General features: G+C 49.5%; 1 protein-coding gene across 4 annotated transcripts; it reads left to right on the top strand.

Moving 5' to 3' along the window:
* Positions 1–2973: 2973 nt before the first annotated feature.
* On the top strand, positions 2974–13207 carry dcp1b (decapping mRNA 1B). 4 transcript variants are annotated; one of them, XM_086147297.1, is made up of 11 exons: positions 2974–3399; positions 3760–3800; positions 4000–4127; positions 8527–8593; positions 8675–8804; positions 8876–8974; positions 9062–9758; positions 9855–9896; positions 9980–10173; positions 10256–10471; positions 11967–13207. In XM_086147297.1, exons 1-11 carry the CDS (start codon positions 3241–3243, stop codon positions 12042–12044), a joined length of 1851 nt encoding a protein of 616 aa, XP_086003423.1. In that variant the 5' UTR covers positions 2974–3240; the 3' UTR covers positions 12045–13207. The 4 variants fall into 4 exon arrangements, with proteins under 4 accessions (XP_086003423.1, XP_086003425.1, XP_086003426.1 ...); XM_086147299.1 differs by lacking the exons at positions 2974–3399; positions 3760–3800; positions 4000–4127 and adding an exon at positions 5724–5851; XM_086147300.1 differs by lacking the exons at positions 2974–3399; positions 3760–3800; positions 4000–4127 and adding an exon at positions 5810–6816.
* Positions 13208–14122: the final 915 nt, after the last annotated feature.

The raw sequence follows: 14122 nt of genomic DNA, 5'->3' as shown, positions 1-14122 counted from the left end.
TAACAGCGCCGCCGCTGCTTAGTGACCATAATCAAGTGGCTGTTATTTCTCCCCGGTGTTGAAGTGTATCGTACCGAAGGCTTTTAAGGCCACCCGCTCCTAAATGAATAAGGTTTGCAATATACATTAAGTCTGATTAAGGGCTCCGAGAAGAATTGTACGTCTCCACCCGAAGCGCAGGCAGATAAAGGATCCAGACAGAACCCTTCAGACAGGCTATATATTTCCCATTTACTGCGCCGCTCTGCCCTCCGGGCCACCGTCGTTCCTGCGGACGCTATAGATTGCTACCGCTAATTATTCAGACCCGTGCCTGCTTGCACACACTTCTCACCCATCAATGCCCGAGCAAGCTCAAGGTCAGATCATCTCCGATCCGTGCAAATATCATGAAACATCTGCCCTCCTCCGCATTGACCTCATGGTGTTACAGTCCACCACGAAACCCAGCAGGTATAAGACAAGACAAGACACGACAAGACAAGATAAGATAAGATAAGATAAGATAAGATAAGATAAGATAAGATAAGATAAGATAAGATAAGATTAAGACAAGATATAAGATAAGATAAGATAAGATAAGATAAGATAAGATAAGATAAGATAAGATAAGATAAGATAAGATAAGATAAGATAAGATTAAGACAAGATATAAGATAAGATAGGACAAGACAAGATAAGAGAAGATTTAGATAAAATAAGAGAAGATAAGATTAAGATAAGACAAGATAAGATAAGATAAGATTGATCCTTATAGGGGAAATTCTTGTGTCACAGCAGCGTAACAGTTATGTCAAAAATAAATATAAATATAAATATAAATATAAATATAAATATAAATATAAATATAAATATAGACAGTGAAAAGACAGAAAGTAGTAAAGACATCCACGAGTAAATAGACAGCAGGGAGAACAACAACAACAACAACAACAACAACAACAACAACAACAACAACAACAACAACATGGGGGATAAGAATGGACAACATAAAGGAACAGAAAGAGTGAAACATGGACAACCAAAACTAAAGGACAATATAAATAGAGTGACAATAGCGATGACAAGAATCAAATAAATAAGACCGGCAAGGTTAGGGCGCGACCCGTGAACGGGCTGAGCTAGCGAGGCTGCGGTAGCACGGATGCACCTCAGGCCGCGGTGGCGACATCGTAGATCCCATCGTAGATCACGAGCAGGTTCTCCGCCTGCGCTCGATGGATATTTGCGGTATCGGCTCGGCGACGGATAACGCATTAGGCCGGCGTCCGGCGAACACGTCGCCGAGCGCGTCAGCGGCGAGAGACGACGCGCAGAAGCTGGGCAGCGGCTCTACTGCCGGGAAGTCGGTGTAAGAGACAGCTGAGTTATGGAGGTACTCCAGCATTTGGAGCATAAAGAGGATTTCTATCTAGTGATGCTTAAAAGCAGGCAATTGGATTGAACTGTCCTTCAAGGACACTCTGACATGGATGTTCATGGGAGTCGGGTAATTTAATTACCGAGCCAGTATCATTACTCCGGAGCGGATGAAAATATAAGATTGCGGACTCGAGGAATCGTTATTGGGCCTTTTTTTTTTTTAAAGGTAAAATATCAGTATAAGAGATATGAATCATGCGTGCTGTAGCAAAGCAATGACACAGCGCTCTCTGATGAAGAAATGACATGTAAATAATAAACTTAAGTCATGTCTGTATGCACATTTAAGCATGGATATGTTATATTTGAGTTTTTTGTGTTCTAATCCCATGAAAGCAACAAAACGCATGTTATAGTGGGAATGCATCTTGGCTGCTTCACACACACACACACACACACACACACACACACACACACACACACACACACACACACACACACACACACACAGAATGTGTGTGTAATCCATCCCTTTGTTGCCACCTAGTGCAGCTGCTGGGTAGTGTAACTGTACATCTGCAGACATAAGTCCACACTGAGGCACGCATGAGACGCTTTCATACAGGTGAAGATATCTAAAAAGAATAAGGAACGTGAAAATGTGTATAATTGAAGGCAAACACCTGAATAAAACAAGGTTAAAAAGTTGGAGGATTTCAAGAACTTAAGGGTCAACGGTCCAGAGCGCAGGAGAGTGTGGAATAGAGGTAAAGAAACAGGTTCAAGCAGGTTGGAATGGGTGGAGAAAAGTGTCAGATAGAAGAACATCAGCCAGAATGAAAGGAAAGGTGGAGGAGACGGTGGTGAGATGATCTACAAACACTGACAATGACCAAAAGACAGGAAGCAGAGCTGGAGGTCGCAGAGATGAAGATGCTGAGGTTCTCTTTGGGAGCGACCAGGATGGAGAGGATCAGAAATGAGTCCATCAGAGGGACGGCCTATGGTAGATGTTTTGGAGAGAAGGTCAGAGATGGTTGGGTCATGGACAGAGGAGGGAGAGTGAATATATTAGTTGACGGAGAGATTAGGGTTAGATGAAGAAGGCGGACTCACTGTGGAGACCCCTGAAGGGAAACGCCCAAAGGAAAAGAAGACTTTGTCACAGGGGTGCAGGACATGTATGACTGAGACAAAGTGATGACTGAGATGGTTTGGATATGAACAGTCCTCTGTTCATGTCCAAACTATCGTGAAGGTTGCTGAAGGAGGAGCTGCCAAGCAGGAGAGATCAAGAGGAAGAAGAGGGAGAGTCAAAGAGAAGCTCAGCATCTCTGCGACCTCGAGGCTCGACCCAGAGAACAGGGTTAGATGAAGAAGCTGGATTCCCTGTGGAGATCCCTGAAGGGAAAAGCCCAAAGGAAAAGAAGAAGAAAAAAAAAAAAGCAAAATACATCATAATAATCCGTTTTTCAGTTTCAATAAAGCGCAGTCTGTTTATCCTGATATTTTCGTTCTGAGAAATGGAAATGAAATCGATAAATTTCTCCGACTCGATTGCTCATCCTGGCCTCGTCGATGCTTCCGATCGATTGCTTCTGTCTGCTTGTTTACATTTACGCTTTGACCAAAAGTCGCTCTTGACAGTTTGGAAGCGGAAACTCTTCACGCCATCCGACTTTTCAGCTCCGTTTTCGGCCAAACGCTCACCGGCGTCTCCTCCGGTTCTCCCCGCCGCTCCGATCCGGGCGTCGCAGCGGTTTTACGCATTTTATTTTCGCTAACCGTTAGCCTCGGAAGCTAGGTAGCTAGCAAGTAGCTAGCAAGTAGCTAGCAAGTAGCTAGCTAGGTAGCTAGCTAGCATCTCCATAGGGAACAATGACAGCTACTTCAGCGGGCGGCAGCAGCTGTCCCCCCGCCAAAGGGCTCGACATAAGTCTGGCTGCTTTGCAACGACAGGATCCTTACATCAACAATATCGTGGACGTCGCAAGTCAAGTTGCCCTTTATACTTATAACAACAGGGCAAACGAGTGGGTACGTCCAAACTTCAGTTTAGGGAGTCCCGTGGGGGGGGGGGTTAGCTTAGCATCGTCATCACTGCTGCGAGGCGCGCTTTATCGCTGATACGGACTTGCAGGACGTGTCACCGAAGTTTGATCGATTATTGGATTTAAATTGAGTTTTTTCACGGTGGCAATTTTGGGAATTCTGCAGCTCGGTTCCAGAGAAGGAAAATGACAAATGGAGTTAACCGTGCTGCTCCGGATCCGAGTAAAAACTCGGTGCAAGTATTTCCAACTGTTGACTCGCGGATTGTTTTGTCATTTAAACTTTCTAATCGATAATATCTGGCTTCGCTCTTTCTTTAGTGATTGATTTATTTTTGCATTGCAGGAGAAAACACAAGTGGAAGGTACCCTTTTCATATACACAAGGTGAGACAGCTGCTTCAAATCCTGCATCCATTCTTGCCTACTAATAATAACAAGGAACAAATCCCACAGTTGCCTTGTTTTGATAATCTAACATTTTTCCGTTAACATCGCAACAACGTGCATGTCATGTTCAAATTAATATTTCCCTTTTTTTTCACTGTCGTGGAAACTGACTGCCGTGTCCATGTTGTGTTTTTAGGCTGGCGTCTCCCAAACACGGCTTCACCATCATGAACAGACTGAGTATGGAGAACCTGACGGAGCCCATCACCAAAGATCTGGACTTCCAGCTCCAGGACCCCTTCTTGCTTTATCGCAACGCACGTTGTAAGAACCCACATGCACGCTCTCTATTTTTTCTGTTTGTTTTAACACCTCGGCAAACAAGTTTAGCGCTCGGCAATCGGCACGATATTTGATGAGTAGTAACTGTCAATACCAGGGTGCTGTCATTGGAGATCCGGTTTAATAAGGTGTAATAAACCCGAGGTACGCCCACGATGCCGAAATTGCTATAATTCAGGCTCTGCGACTACCGAAAAAGAAAAAAAAATGGAATCAAGCTGGTTTATAAATCTGTAAATATGGTGCGCATCTTTTTGTCACAAGTCTTCACCGGTGTTTCTTGGCAGTACGCTTAAAAATATGAGGAGTATTGAGTCAGGCAGAGGCTACCAGATCATCCGTAGTTCGTCTACAGCAACCAAAATCTAATGAAATGGCGACTATCCAGGATTTTCATCTTGCGTAAATGTTCGGGGGGGAAATTACTCGGACTTCCTGGGGTGGAGGTCTGGGCCGGGGCGTCGCTGTCATAACCATCGTTTGATGGTGGCCTTCACGGAAGGCAGTGATCAGATTTAGACAGTTGTATCCCAAGCAGATAGAGGTATAAACAGCATCCGTCTCATTTTACTGGGATTTTGTGGCACCATATAAGGAGGAGAGATATTCCGGTGTCTTCCATTTTATCAGCCTGTACCCTTCTTGGACCTTCACGTGGCTCTCAAACACACACACACACACACACACACATGGACCACAGAAGCAGCCAGAGGAGATTAGATACACCTCGACGTTTACTGATAGCGTAAACAGGCCCGCCGGCGTCCTGCTCCCTCACGCCTCGCCGAGGCAGGTGGAATGCGCTTGGTGTTTAGATACCGCAGGGTTCCTCGGGTCCGCCGCGATCCCGTCGATCCAGCTCCGAGAAACGACGGCGGCTTAATCCTTTTCCTCTCCGAGTCATTAAGCGATCATCCGTTTCAAACACTATTATTCTGTTTTACGAAGGGGTTCCACAGGGTTCTCCTGGTTCCTCCCACAGGAGGTTTCACTGGAGACCATCAATCATCCAGACATGGTTGTATGTCTCCATGGCAGCGGGTCCAGGGTGAACCCCGCCACTGGCCCAACCCCAGCTGGGACAGAAACCGCCTCAGGAACCAGGATGAACGCTGCAGATGCTGAATGAATGATTTAAAAAAAGGAGTTGTGTCATCAAATTTTTCTTCTAATGGTTCCCTTCCGGTGTTTTCACTGCTCAAGTGACGCACGTTCGGACGTCGCTGCCGTTTGCGCGAACCAAAAACGGAATCGGTCAACTTATAAGCGGTCTTAACTTGCACTTTTACCAGATCCAGGCATGTTTGACGGGCTGGTTACTCATGTCAGTGATGTTGGTGTTTTTCGCTGTTGAACGTCTGGTCCCTCAGACCGTTCTGCTGCTCACGCCGCCAGCCTGAAGGCGCGGCGACCTCTGCGCGGAGGGGTCACGGGACCTTATCAGTAGACAAACATTTTTTTGCTCTCGGCCTTGCCATAACTTCCTGGAACGGCAGTTGGCACTAAGAGGGGCTAAAAATACACTTGTCTGGACGCATCACGGAGCGGGACTCGGGGACCAGCAGTACAGCGCGAGCGGGTCGAGGGAGCGCCAGAAGAACCGCTTTGCTTTCAACCTTGTCAACACCTAAAGAGGACCTTTGCCGTTTCCTCTCGGCTTTTTTTTTTTTTCTTTACCGACTATTTATTTCCACATAAGTGCCTCAGTGAGTGAAACCCCTTCGCATCCATACTCGGCTTTACGTCACCTCATCCCAGTTTAGTTTTTCCGACAACGTCTTACCTCCTGGTCGGACGTACGTGTATCCCAGGTTGGTCTCTGACACCAGCAGGCCTTTGAATCTGACCTCCGGCTCTTCTTCCAGCCTCTCGTGCTTGGGTTTCCTCTGGAACAGGCCCCTCAGCATGGCTGCGCACGCCGGCGAAAAATATCCAGTAAAGCTGTCGAGACGCTCGATCTAATGGATCTCCAACACGCCGCTCAGAAGGAAAAGAATTCAGCGGTTTCCATCAGGGCTCGCATAAACACAACAAATCCATCTCGGAGTATGTTTAGACCTTGGAGGTATTCTTTGAAAAGTGTTTGGCCACACGTGTCTTAAGCATCTGCAGCTTTGCAGCGCGAGCGAAGCCCAAACATGGAAAAGCGGGTAAAAATGTCCTCTTTGCACTCTGGCGGCGGAGCAGCCGAGACCGCGGGAGATGCTGAGAAGCTCTGAAGGTGAACGTGTGTCCCACAGAAAGTCTCTGGTGGTTAAAGAGGTCTTTTGAAGCATCAAAAGCGGTGTGGAGGTCCACGCTGAGTCTCAGATCCGCTGGCGTTCAGCGTCCGCTCGTCCGGCCGCGACGAGGGCGTCCTACGTCTCCGGACGTGCTCCTCAGCGTGGAAGTTCACCCTCGCGCTCCAGCGGGGGACTCTGGTGGCCCTGGTGTCCTATCTCTGCAGAGATTAACCCCTCCGCCGCTCCCCTTCCCGCCCTCGCTCGCCTTCGCAGGCTCTCTCGCTCCGCCGGAAGTTCCCTGTCACGTGGAGGTCGTGGACGACATCAGGACGTCTCCTCTCCTACCCCCTCCCTGCGAGCCTCCTCGGTCCTCCCGGAGATTAAGCCGAGCCCAGATTGCCGCCCAGCTGTGCTGTTTCACGCTAAAGCTCTCCGGCGACTCGAAGCGGGTTATTTTTCTTCTTCTCCAGCCTCCTTGTTTTCGGCCGTCTCTGTCAATTTGACTCATCCCAAGTGAACGCTAAGTAGCTGTGGCTCCACCAGGGCTGTCTCCCACTGCAGTTTCTTATTTGGTACTGGACTGACTTTCCCAGGCTCAACTTAAATGTGTGTGTGTGTGCGCGCTTGAGTGTGTGTGTGTGTGTGTGTGCCTGCCTCTCCCTCTCTTGTGTGTTCCCTCCATCCACAGTGACCTCAGTGACTTGTCTAACCTAGCTGTAGCCAAGTATGCGTTTGAGTGTATTTTTTTTGCGCGTCTGCCTGCGTGGGAATGTGCGATCGTCTCCGACGCGACGACATCGGTGATGTTTTAGCGTCGCGCTAACCGCACCCGTGGAGGGAAACTCGGTAGCAACGATGAGAAGCAGCAGTGATTTCAACTAGCGTTTAGTAGAGCGCAACTCCAGCAGGTCCTCCCGAGTGTTCTCCATGCGTGGAGTAGAAACTCAAACATCTGGAATCATCCAGGGACGTAGAAACTGGCTGCTTTATATCCAGCAGGACGGGCGGCGTGGAGGTGAGCGCCCACAGTGAGAAGGCCCACGGCAGGAAACCACATTTTCCATGTTCTTTCCGTGTCTTTTCCGTGCCCGAACACACAAAGAAGGTTCATAATAGACTCTGAGAGGGTGAACGCTTGTACGGCTGTGTGCCTGGCCCTGTGATTGACAGGCCTCTCGCCCAATCACAGACGGGATAGGCTCCACCACCCTGAACGCAGGATGAATGAATGAATACGGCACGATTTTAAGCAATCGCGGTCATCCCCAACATGAATACTGACCATAAACCTGTGTGTGTGTGTGTGTGTGTGTGTGTGTGTGTGTGTGTGTGTGTGTATGTGTCCGTGTGTGTGTGAGGGAGTTTTTGTTGAAGGCGCCTGTGACTGAGAACTACCAGCTGCCCAAGACTGCACAGTTTTTGTTTTTAATGACATTGAAAAACCCAGCGTGGGTTTGTGAAATGAGCGCCGGGCCGCCTTCAAAGGGAGGGAGACGGCCAGCCGACGCGGCTGAATTAGAAATTTAAAATACCGCATTAAAATGCGAAACCGTTTTTTTATTTCCTTGTTTCAGAAGCATTTTTCAATACACTTCTAATTCAGCGCTGGTAAAGTGTCACGTCCTCAGCCGAAGCCACCTCCAGATCCAGGAGATAATGAGTCCGGCTTTTTTCGGGGGTGTTTCCAGGTGTGACTTATCTGGAGCTTTTTTTTTTTTTTTTGCAATCCTGATTCCTTATTTTCCTCCGAGAAACCCTTTTCTTTGTTTCCTTTACGGAGAAATGGTGAAAGGATCCGACCCGTCGGCTCCTGGGTATTTTTTTTTTTCATGGGCGAATGCAAACGGGGTAAAATGTTTGGTTCGGCTGTGCAACCGGGCCTCCGTCCGCAGCCGTGTGTTTCCCAGACAGACAGATAATAATGCCTTTTCCCGATCATTCGATTGCGAGGCAGCGGCCGGGCGGCAATCTCATTTTGCCGTCTGCTGACCTTACTAGACGACTCCCGGGATTAAACAACCACTTTCATTATCCCCCTAGATAACTTGATTATTTTTTTTTCTCCTCACCGTCCGCCGAGACATGACTCTGCTGCACGTTTTTCTTATTTTTACTTTTCATGCAAAGCACTGAAAAAGTCCCCCCTCTCTGTGCCGCAGCCGTCATCCACGGGATCTGGTTCTACGACAAAGGGGACTGTCAGCGGATCGCACAGAGGATGAATTTGTGAGTGGCTGCAAGCTTCGCCGCAAATGAAACAGGTGACGTTAGCGGTGTGTGTGTGTGTGTGTGTGTGTGTGTGTACAGTCTGACCCAGCAGGAGCAGGCCCTGGCGCAGTCTCAGGGCGGCTGGCTGTCGCCGGGAGGGGGACGGGGTGAGGGGAAGGCGGTAGACATTATCCAGATGTTGACCAAAGCGCACACGGAGTATGACAAGGTGCACACACACACACACACACACGCACACACATGCGTGGATGCAGCTCTCTTATGCCGCCCCTCCTTCAGGAAAAATCGACAGGCGAGCCCAAGGAGTTTGGCGGCAGCAGCGTCCTGTACGGCAACCCCAACCTGATCAAACCCATCCCTGTGAAGCCGAGCGCTCAGGTCTGTTTTACACCGGAACTCTCTCGAACCCCAAACCGAGATGGCGCTACGGCTGTTTTCACTTTTTCCCCGTCTCGTCCCGTCCAGGACGGCGACGCCGCCGAGCCGCAGTCTCTCTCCCTGGCCACCCTGTTTGGCTCCCAGGCGTCCAAAGCGGCCCCGGCGAGGAAACCCGGCCGCCCGGCCGTGGTTCGCACTCTGACCTACGATTCGGCGCAGGGTTCGGGTTCGGCAGCAGCCAGCAAAGCGGGGAGCGGCGCCCCGGCGGGGTACACGGACAGGATGGCGGGACAGCTGGCGAAGGAGGTCGCCGGGGGCAGAGCCACAGGCGCGCCCAGCTCGGTACCCCAGCAGCAGCAGCAGCAGCAGCAGCAGCAGCAGCAGCACTGCCCGGCCATCCAGAAGCTGATGCAGGGCCAGCGGGGGGCCGGGGCCGTGGGAGGGGTGCTGCAGACCGTGTCCGAGTCCCCCGAGAACCGGCTGTGTGACAACGGGCTGCCGCTGGACCACCATCACCATCACCACCATCACCACCAGCACATGTACCAGCAGCAGCAGCAGCAGCCGCAGCAGCAGCACTGCCCCCATCACCAGCAGCAGCCGCAGCATTCGGACCCCATCAAAAGACTCTTCCAAAGTGGGTCCGGTTCTTTTTCCCCCGCCGGCCCCCGTCCAGTGAACCCGCTGTCCTGCTCCCACCTCCAGCAGCAGCAGCAGAGCCAGCAGGTGATGTTCAGGCCGGCCCAAGCCGGCGGCCAGTCGGTTCCGCCCGCGCAGGGAACCGGTGAGTGTCCGTTTCTTTTTAAAAAACGTCCAAAGGCGACCGCCGAGGCTTCATGGAGGAATTGTAAATAAAATTGATGTTTTCCTACCGTCGCAGGTTTGCTGCCATCCAAGGTTTACGGCATGCAAAGCCTCCAAGGTGTCTGATTCTTCTGATTCTTCTTCAAATGTCCTCGGTGAAACTCCGAAAAGCGTCTTACTTGTCGTCTTCTCTCCGGCCAGGCGTGCCAGGTGTGGTGTCTCCTCACGAGCTGCTCCAGAAGCTCCAGCTGGTTCAGCAGGAGCAGAGCCTGGTCCACCACGACCCTCCGCGGCTTTGCCCCACGCTGGCGCCCCGCTTCCTGGGGCCCGGCCAGGGTCGGGGCGGGGGGCAGACGGCGGCCACCGCCGGGCAAAAAGCGGCGCTCCAGTTTCAGGTAAGACCTCTGAGATCTCCTCCGTTCTCCCGGGTGTGACGGACGTATCTCAGATGTTCTGCGGCGCCTCCTCTCCTCCCAGGTCATCTCCCCGCAGAGAATTCCCGCCACCGTGGCCCCGACCCTGCTCCTCTCGCCCAGCGTCTTCACTCAGGCCAAGTCCGGCGGCGGCGGCGGCGGCGGCAACCCGCCGGTCTCCCATGACGACGGCCCGAGTCGGCCGGGCCGCCGGCACGCGGAGGAGCTCCGGGTTCTGTCCAGGAGCCAGCTGCAGGCCTGCCTGCTGCACCTGGTCCAGGTCAGAGCGGGACGTCGAATCGTCGATATCAAAAGTCTACGTGGACTTCGCTGCCAGTACTGGCCCGCGTTCACGCATTCAGGGCGTCGAAATAGCGTTACTCTAAGAGCCATTGTGCAAAAGTGCAAGAAATTATAAATGCAGTGGAAACTCGCTACTTTGCGGTTTGGCTTTCGCGCCCCTCACTATTTTGCAGATTTCTTTTGTCATTCAGTTCTTCCAGTTTATTGCTCTTTAGCGTTTTTTGGAAAAAAAACATTTTTGTGATGAATTAGCCATATTCTAGCCCAGGGGTGGGCAGTTATTTCAGCTGTCGGGCCACATTTCTTATTTCTTTTTTTTCCGCGTGCCAACTAGGTATCATGGAATTTAAATTTGGAATTTTTTTGACTTTTTATTACAACTTTAAAATCATCCATGATCATATTAATCTACTGACATTATTTTGTATGTAATCATCCATACAAAACTAAACAAAAGGGAAAAAAATAAGGAGTTTCTAAATTCAATAATGATTAAAACTACTTGTTAAGATATTCAGAGGAAATAGTTTGGGAGTTGCAGAAAAAAGCAAAAATGGGCCAATGTGGCCGCGGGCTGGAAGATGCCCTGGTCTGGTCTAGCTGAAGAAGAAAAAAAAAAAACTGTAAAAAATAAGATTAAATAAAACATTAATTTGCTAAAATACAAGATCTCATTTGCCAAACAAAAATATCCAACTTGGTGAATTCTCGCTCCTATTCTTTAACCCACGCCAGATCTGATAGGGAATTAGATGCTGACCGTCGATGAAAAGATAAAACGTCTCGATATGTAAAAGGAAGGCAGAAGCTGTTACAGCACAAACGAATCTACGGTTCGTTACATTAAGAAAGACGAAGCTAACATTAGGAAGACGGCGACCTTAAGCTTCAGGAAAACAGCAAAATGGCCGATGGCGAGACAAAATAATTGTAAAAATGGAAAATGCTGGATTGCAGATTACAGGAAGAAACATGTGACCTTTGACTTCAACAGACAAAAGCATGTTTATTTATTGTACGTTACAATTATCCAGACGTGTTTAGTGTACTCTAGAAGAAGCGTAACCCAGCGGATGGTGGGTCGATAACAGTTTGCAGGAGGTTGGTAAATGGTTGAGTGTTAATTTATCTTTAATTACCATTAAAATGGTCCCGTCTCTATGTCTCGAAACGGAACTCCAGTGAAAAGTGAGGGTCCGCTGTCATTTGTCGCAGAGAACAATGACAGCTAATGCTGAGGGAGATGTTCAAGGCTTTTTAAAGTGAGGTGCAGTTGCAAAAAAACAAAAAAAAAAGGGATTGCAGTCTGAAAGTGCAGTTGCATCAACAGTTTCCAGTGCATTTTCATGGTAGTGAGTTGTTTCAGCGCCGCGCACGGGTTTTATCCTGTAATCTGTTTCCGGATCCGCTTGGGAAATCTAGGTTTTTCGGTGTGACAGGAAGTGGCTGAACACTGCGTTCATGCCTTTCAGACGGACAGCGCCTTCCTGGACGCCATCCACAAAGCCTACATCAGCAAGTTCACGCACGACCCCAGCGACAAGTACTGAGGACCTCCAGCTCCACCTCCACCTCCACCTCCGGCCGCCGAGTCCGTCTCAGATCTGGATCTCAATCGCCGGGTCGCCCACTCCACGCCGTTTTTTTTTTTTTTGTTTTTTTTTTTTTTAAAAACAGCCCGACAGGTGGTTCAGCAACAGGACGGCTCCGACAGCAAATCAACCGCAGGCTTGTTTTTAATTTCAAAGCGACTGAAGCTGTCAGACCTTCTCCTCCTCCTTTTCCAGCCCGTCAGTCGCCGCTCTGGAGGTCAAACACACTCGTTTCTGGAACAAACCGCATCTTCGCCCGCTGTCAATCAAAGGGAAAGGTGTTAATAATCAAATGGTGTTGGAGTCGACCCCTCATACACACACACACACACACACACACACACACACACACACACATGCACGGCCTGTTACCAGCAGATGTAGCCACGTTGCATTTTATTCTTTTCTTATGTTTTGTTTCCCCAAAGGGAAGGAAGCCTCGCCGCTCAGCCCCGTCCACAGCAAGGCTGGAGAAAAGGTTTAGTTGGATTCAGCACTTATTATATATATATATTATATATAATATATTACGTTGCACGTCACGAGCTGCTGCTGCTGCTGCTGCTGCTTCGGGACATTTAAAACCGCAACCTGTTGTTTATTTGATGGAGAAGAATTCCAGTTTTACCCGTTGAGGTTTATTTTATTTATTTTTATTTTTTATTTTTTTACATCTGTGAGCAAAACATTGGAGAAAAAGATTTACAGCAGATTCCCTCCCACAGAACCACACACACACACACTTTGACGATCAATTTATTGATCAAACGATTGGATTATGGGCGGCACGTTCCACGCACAACCAGGTCTGGTCACACAAAGAGCCAGAAAAATATATTTTGCAATAATTATATCAAATCAAATGTTTCGGGTGGGGGTGAGGAGCTGACACTTATTGGCTGTCGCCACGGCAACCGGAGAACTCAGAGCAGCAGCTCGAGAACAGTTTATTTTTCTAGCGGAGCAGAACCCTAGATGTTCTCGCAGGAGAACCCGAGCAGCTGAGCGTCTCCGGAGGACAATGAGACCCGACGGCGGAACGACCGCCGGAGGTTTTGTCACGAATCCTTTCGCGTCAAATTGAATATATTTTAATTGGATATTAAATGTTCTCAAACATCTGAGACTATCTTGGTGTTTTCAGTTTTGTCTGATTCATTCATTTATTTATTAGCTGCACTGCTAATCCACGTAGGATCTCCAGTGAACCCCCTGCATGTGTTCTGTTTGAGGAACCCGGAGAACCCTGAGGAACCCCACGCAGACGTCTACACGAAGACCTCCCTGTGGGAATCCAAGCAGGGACCTTCTGGCTGGAAGGCAGAAGCTCTAATCCCTGCACCTCCACGCCGTCCTCTGCTTATTTTCCCTGTTATTGAGTGAAGCGGTTAAATGTCCGGCAGACAGCGAACGCACCGTTCTCAGGCCCTCTTATTATTTTAGTGCCCCATCATTGAGCCGCACCATCAATATCATCATTCCGTCTCCACGGCGATTAATCTTCCCGCTCCTACAGGGCCGGCGCTAATGAAAACCCACTTTCCATTAACTCCTGCGGCCCGACGTTCAAAGACCTCCGAGCGCTCGGCTGCATCCGCCACGCTCCGCCGCTCTCCAGGCGCAGGCCGTGGAGATCTTTCCCACTTAGTGTCAGGACCGAAGGACTCGCAGGAACTCCAATCGGCATTTAGTTTGGTTCTGCGTTCACGGCTCGGAGTGTTCCACGGCTCCTTTGGAGAAGAAAAGGAGGCGGGTTTTGTTTCTACGCCTCCAAATTACAGGTTTTTCTAGCGACTTCTAGGCCTGGACCGCATGCTTTTAGATGGTCTGCAGGAACCGTACATCTCCAGCCCAGGAGTGAGCGCTTGGCGCAGAGGAAACCCCTGCAGAAGCTCGAGGCAGGCGGCCTTCTGCCTCCACCAGCGCTAACAGCTACATGCTAACAGCGGCAAGAGATCAAGCCACGCCCCCGAGGACTTTTTTTTTTTTTTTTTTTTTTGTAGAGATCTTTCCCACTTAGTGTCGGGACCGAAAGA

This window comes from Fistularia commersonii, chromosome 5, assembly GCF_037954325.1.
Source record: "Fistularia commersonii isolate RoL2024-O1a breed Wild chromosome 5, RoL_Fcom_v1.0, whole genome shotgun sequence".
NCBI lineage: Eukaryota > Metazoa > Chordata > Actinopteri > Syngnathiformes > Fistulariidae > Fistularia > Fistularia commersonii.
Note: the sequence above shows the minus strand (reverse complement) of the source record. Positions and strands in the feature narration are given on the sequence as shown.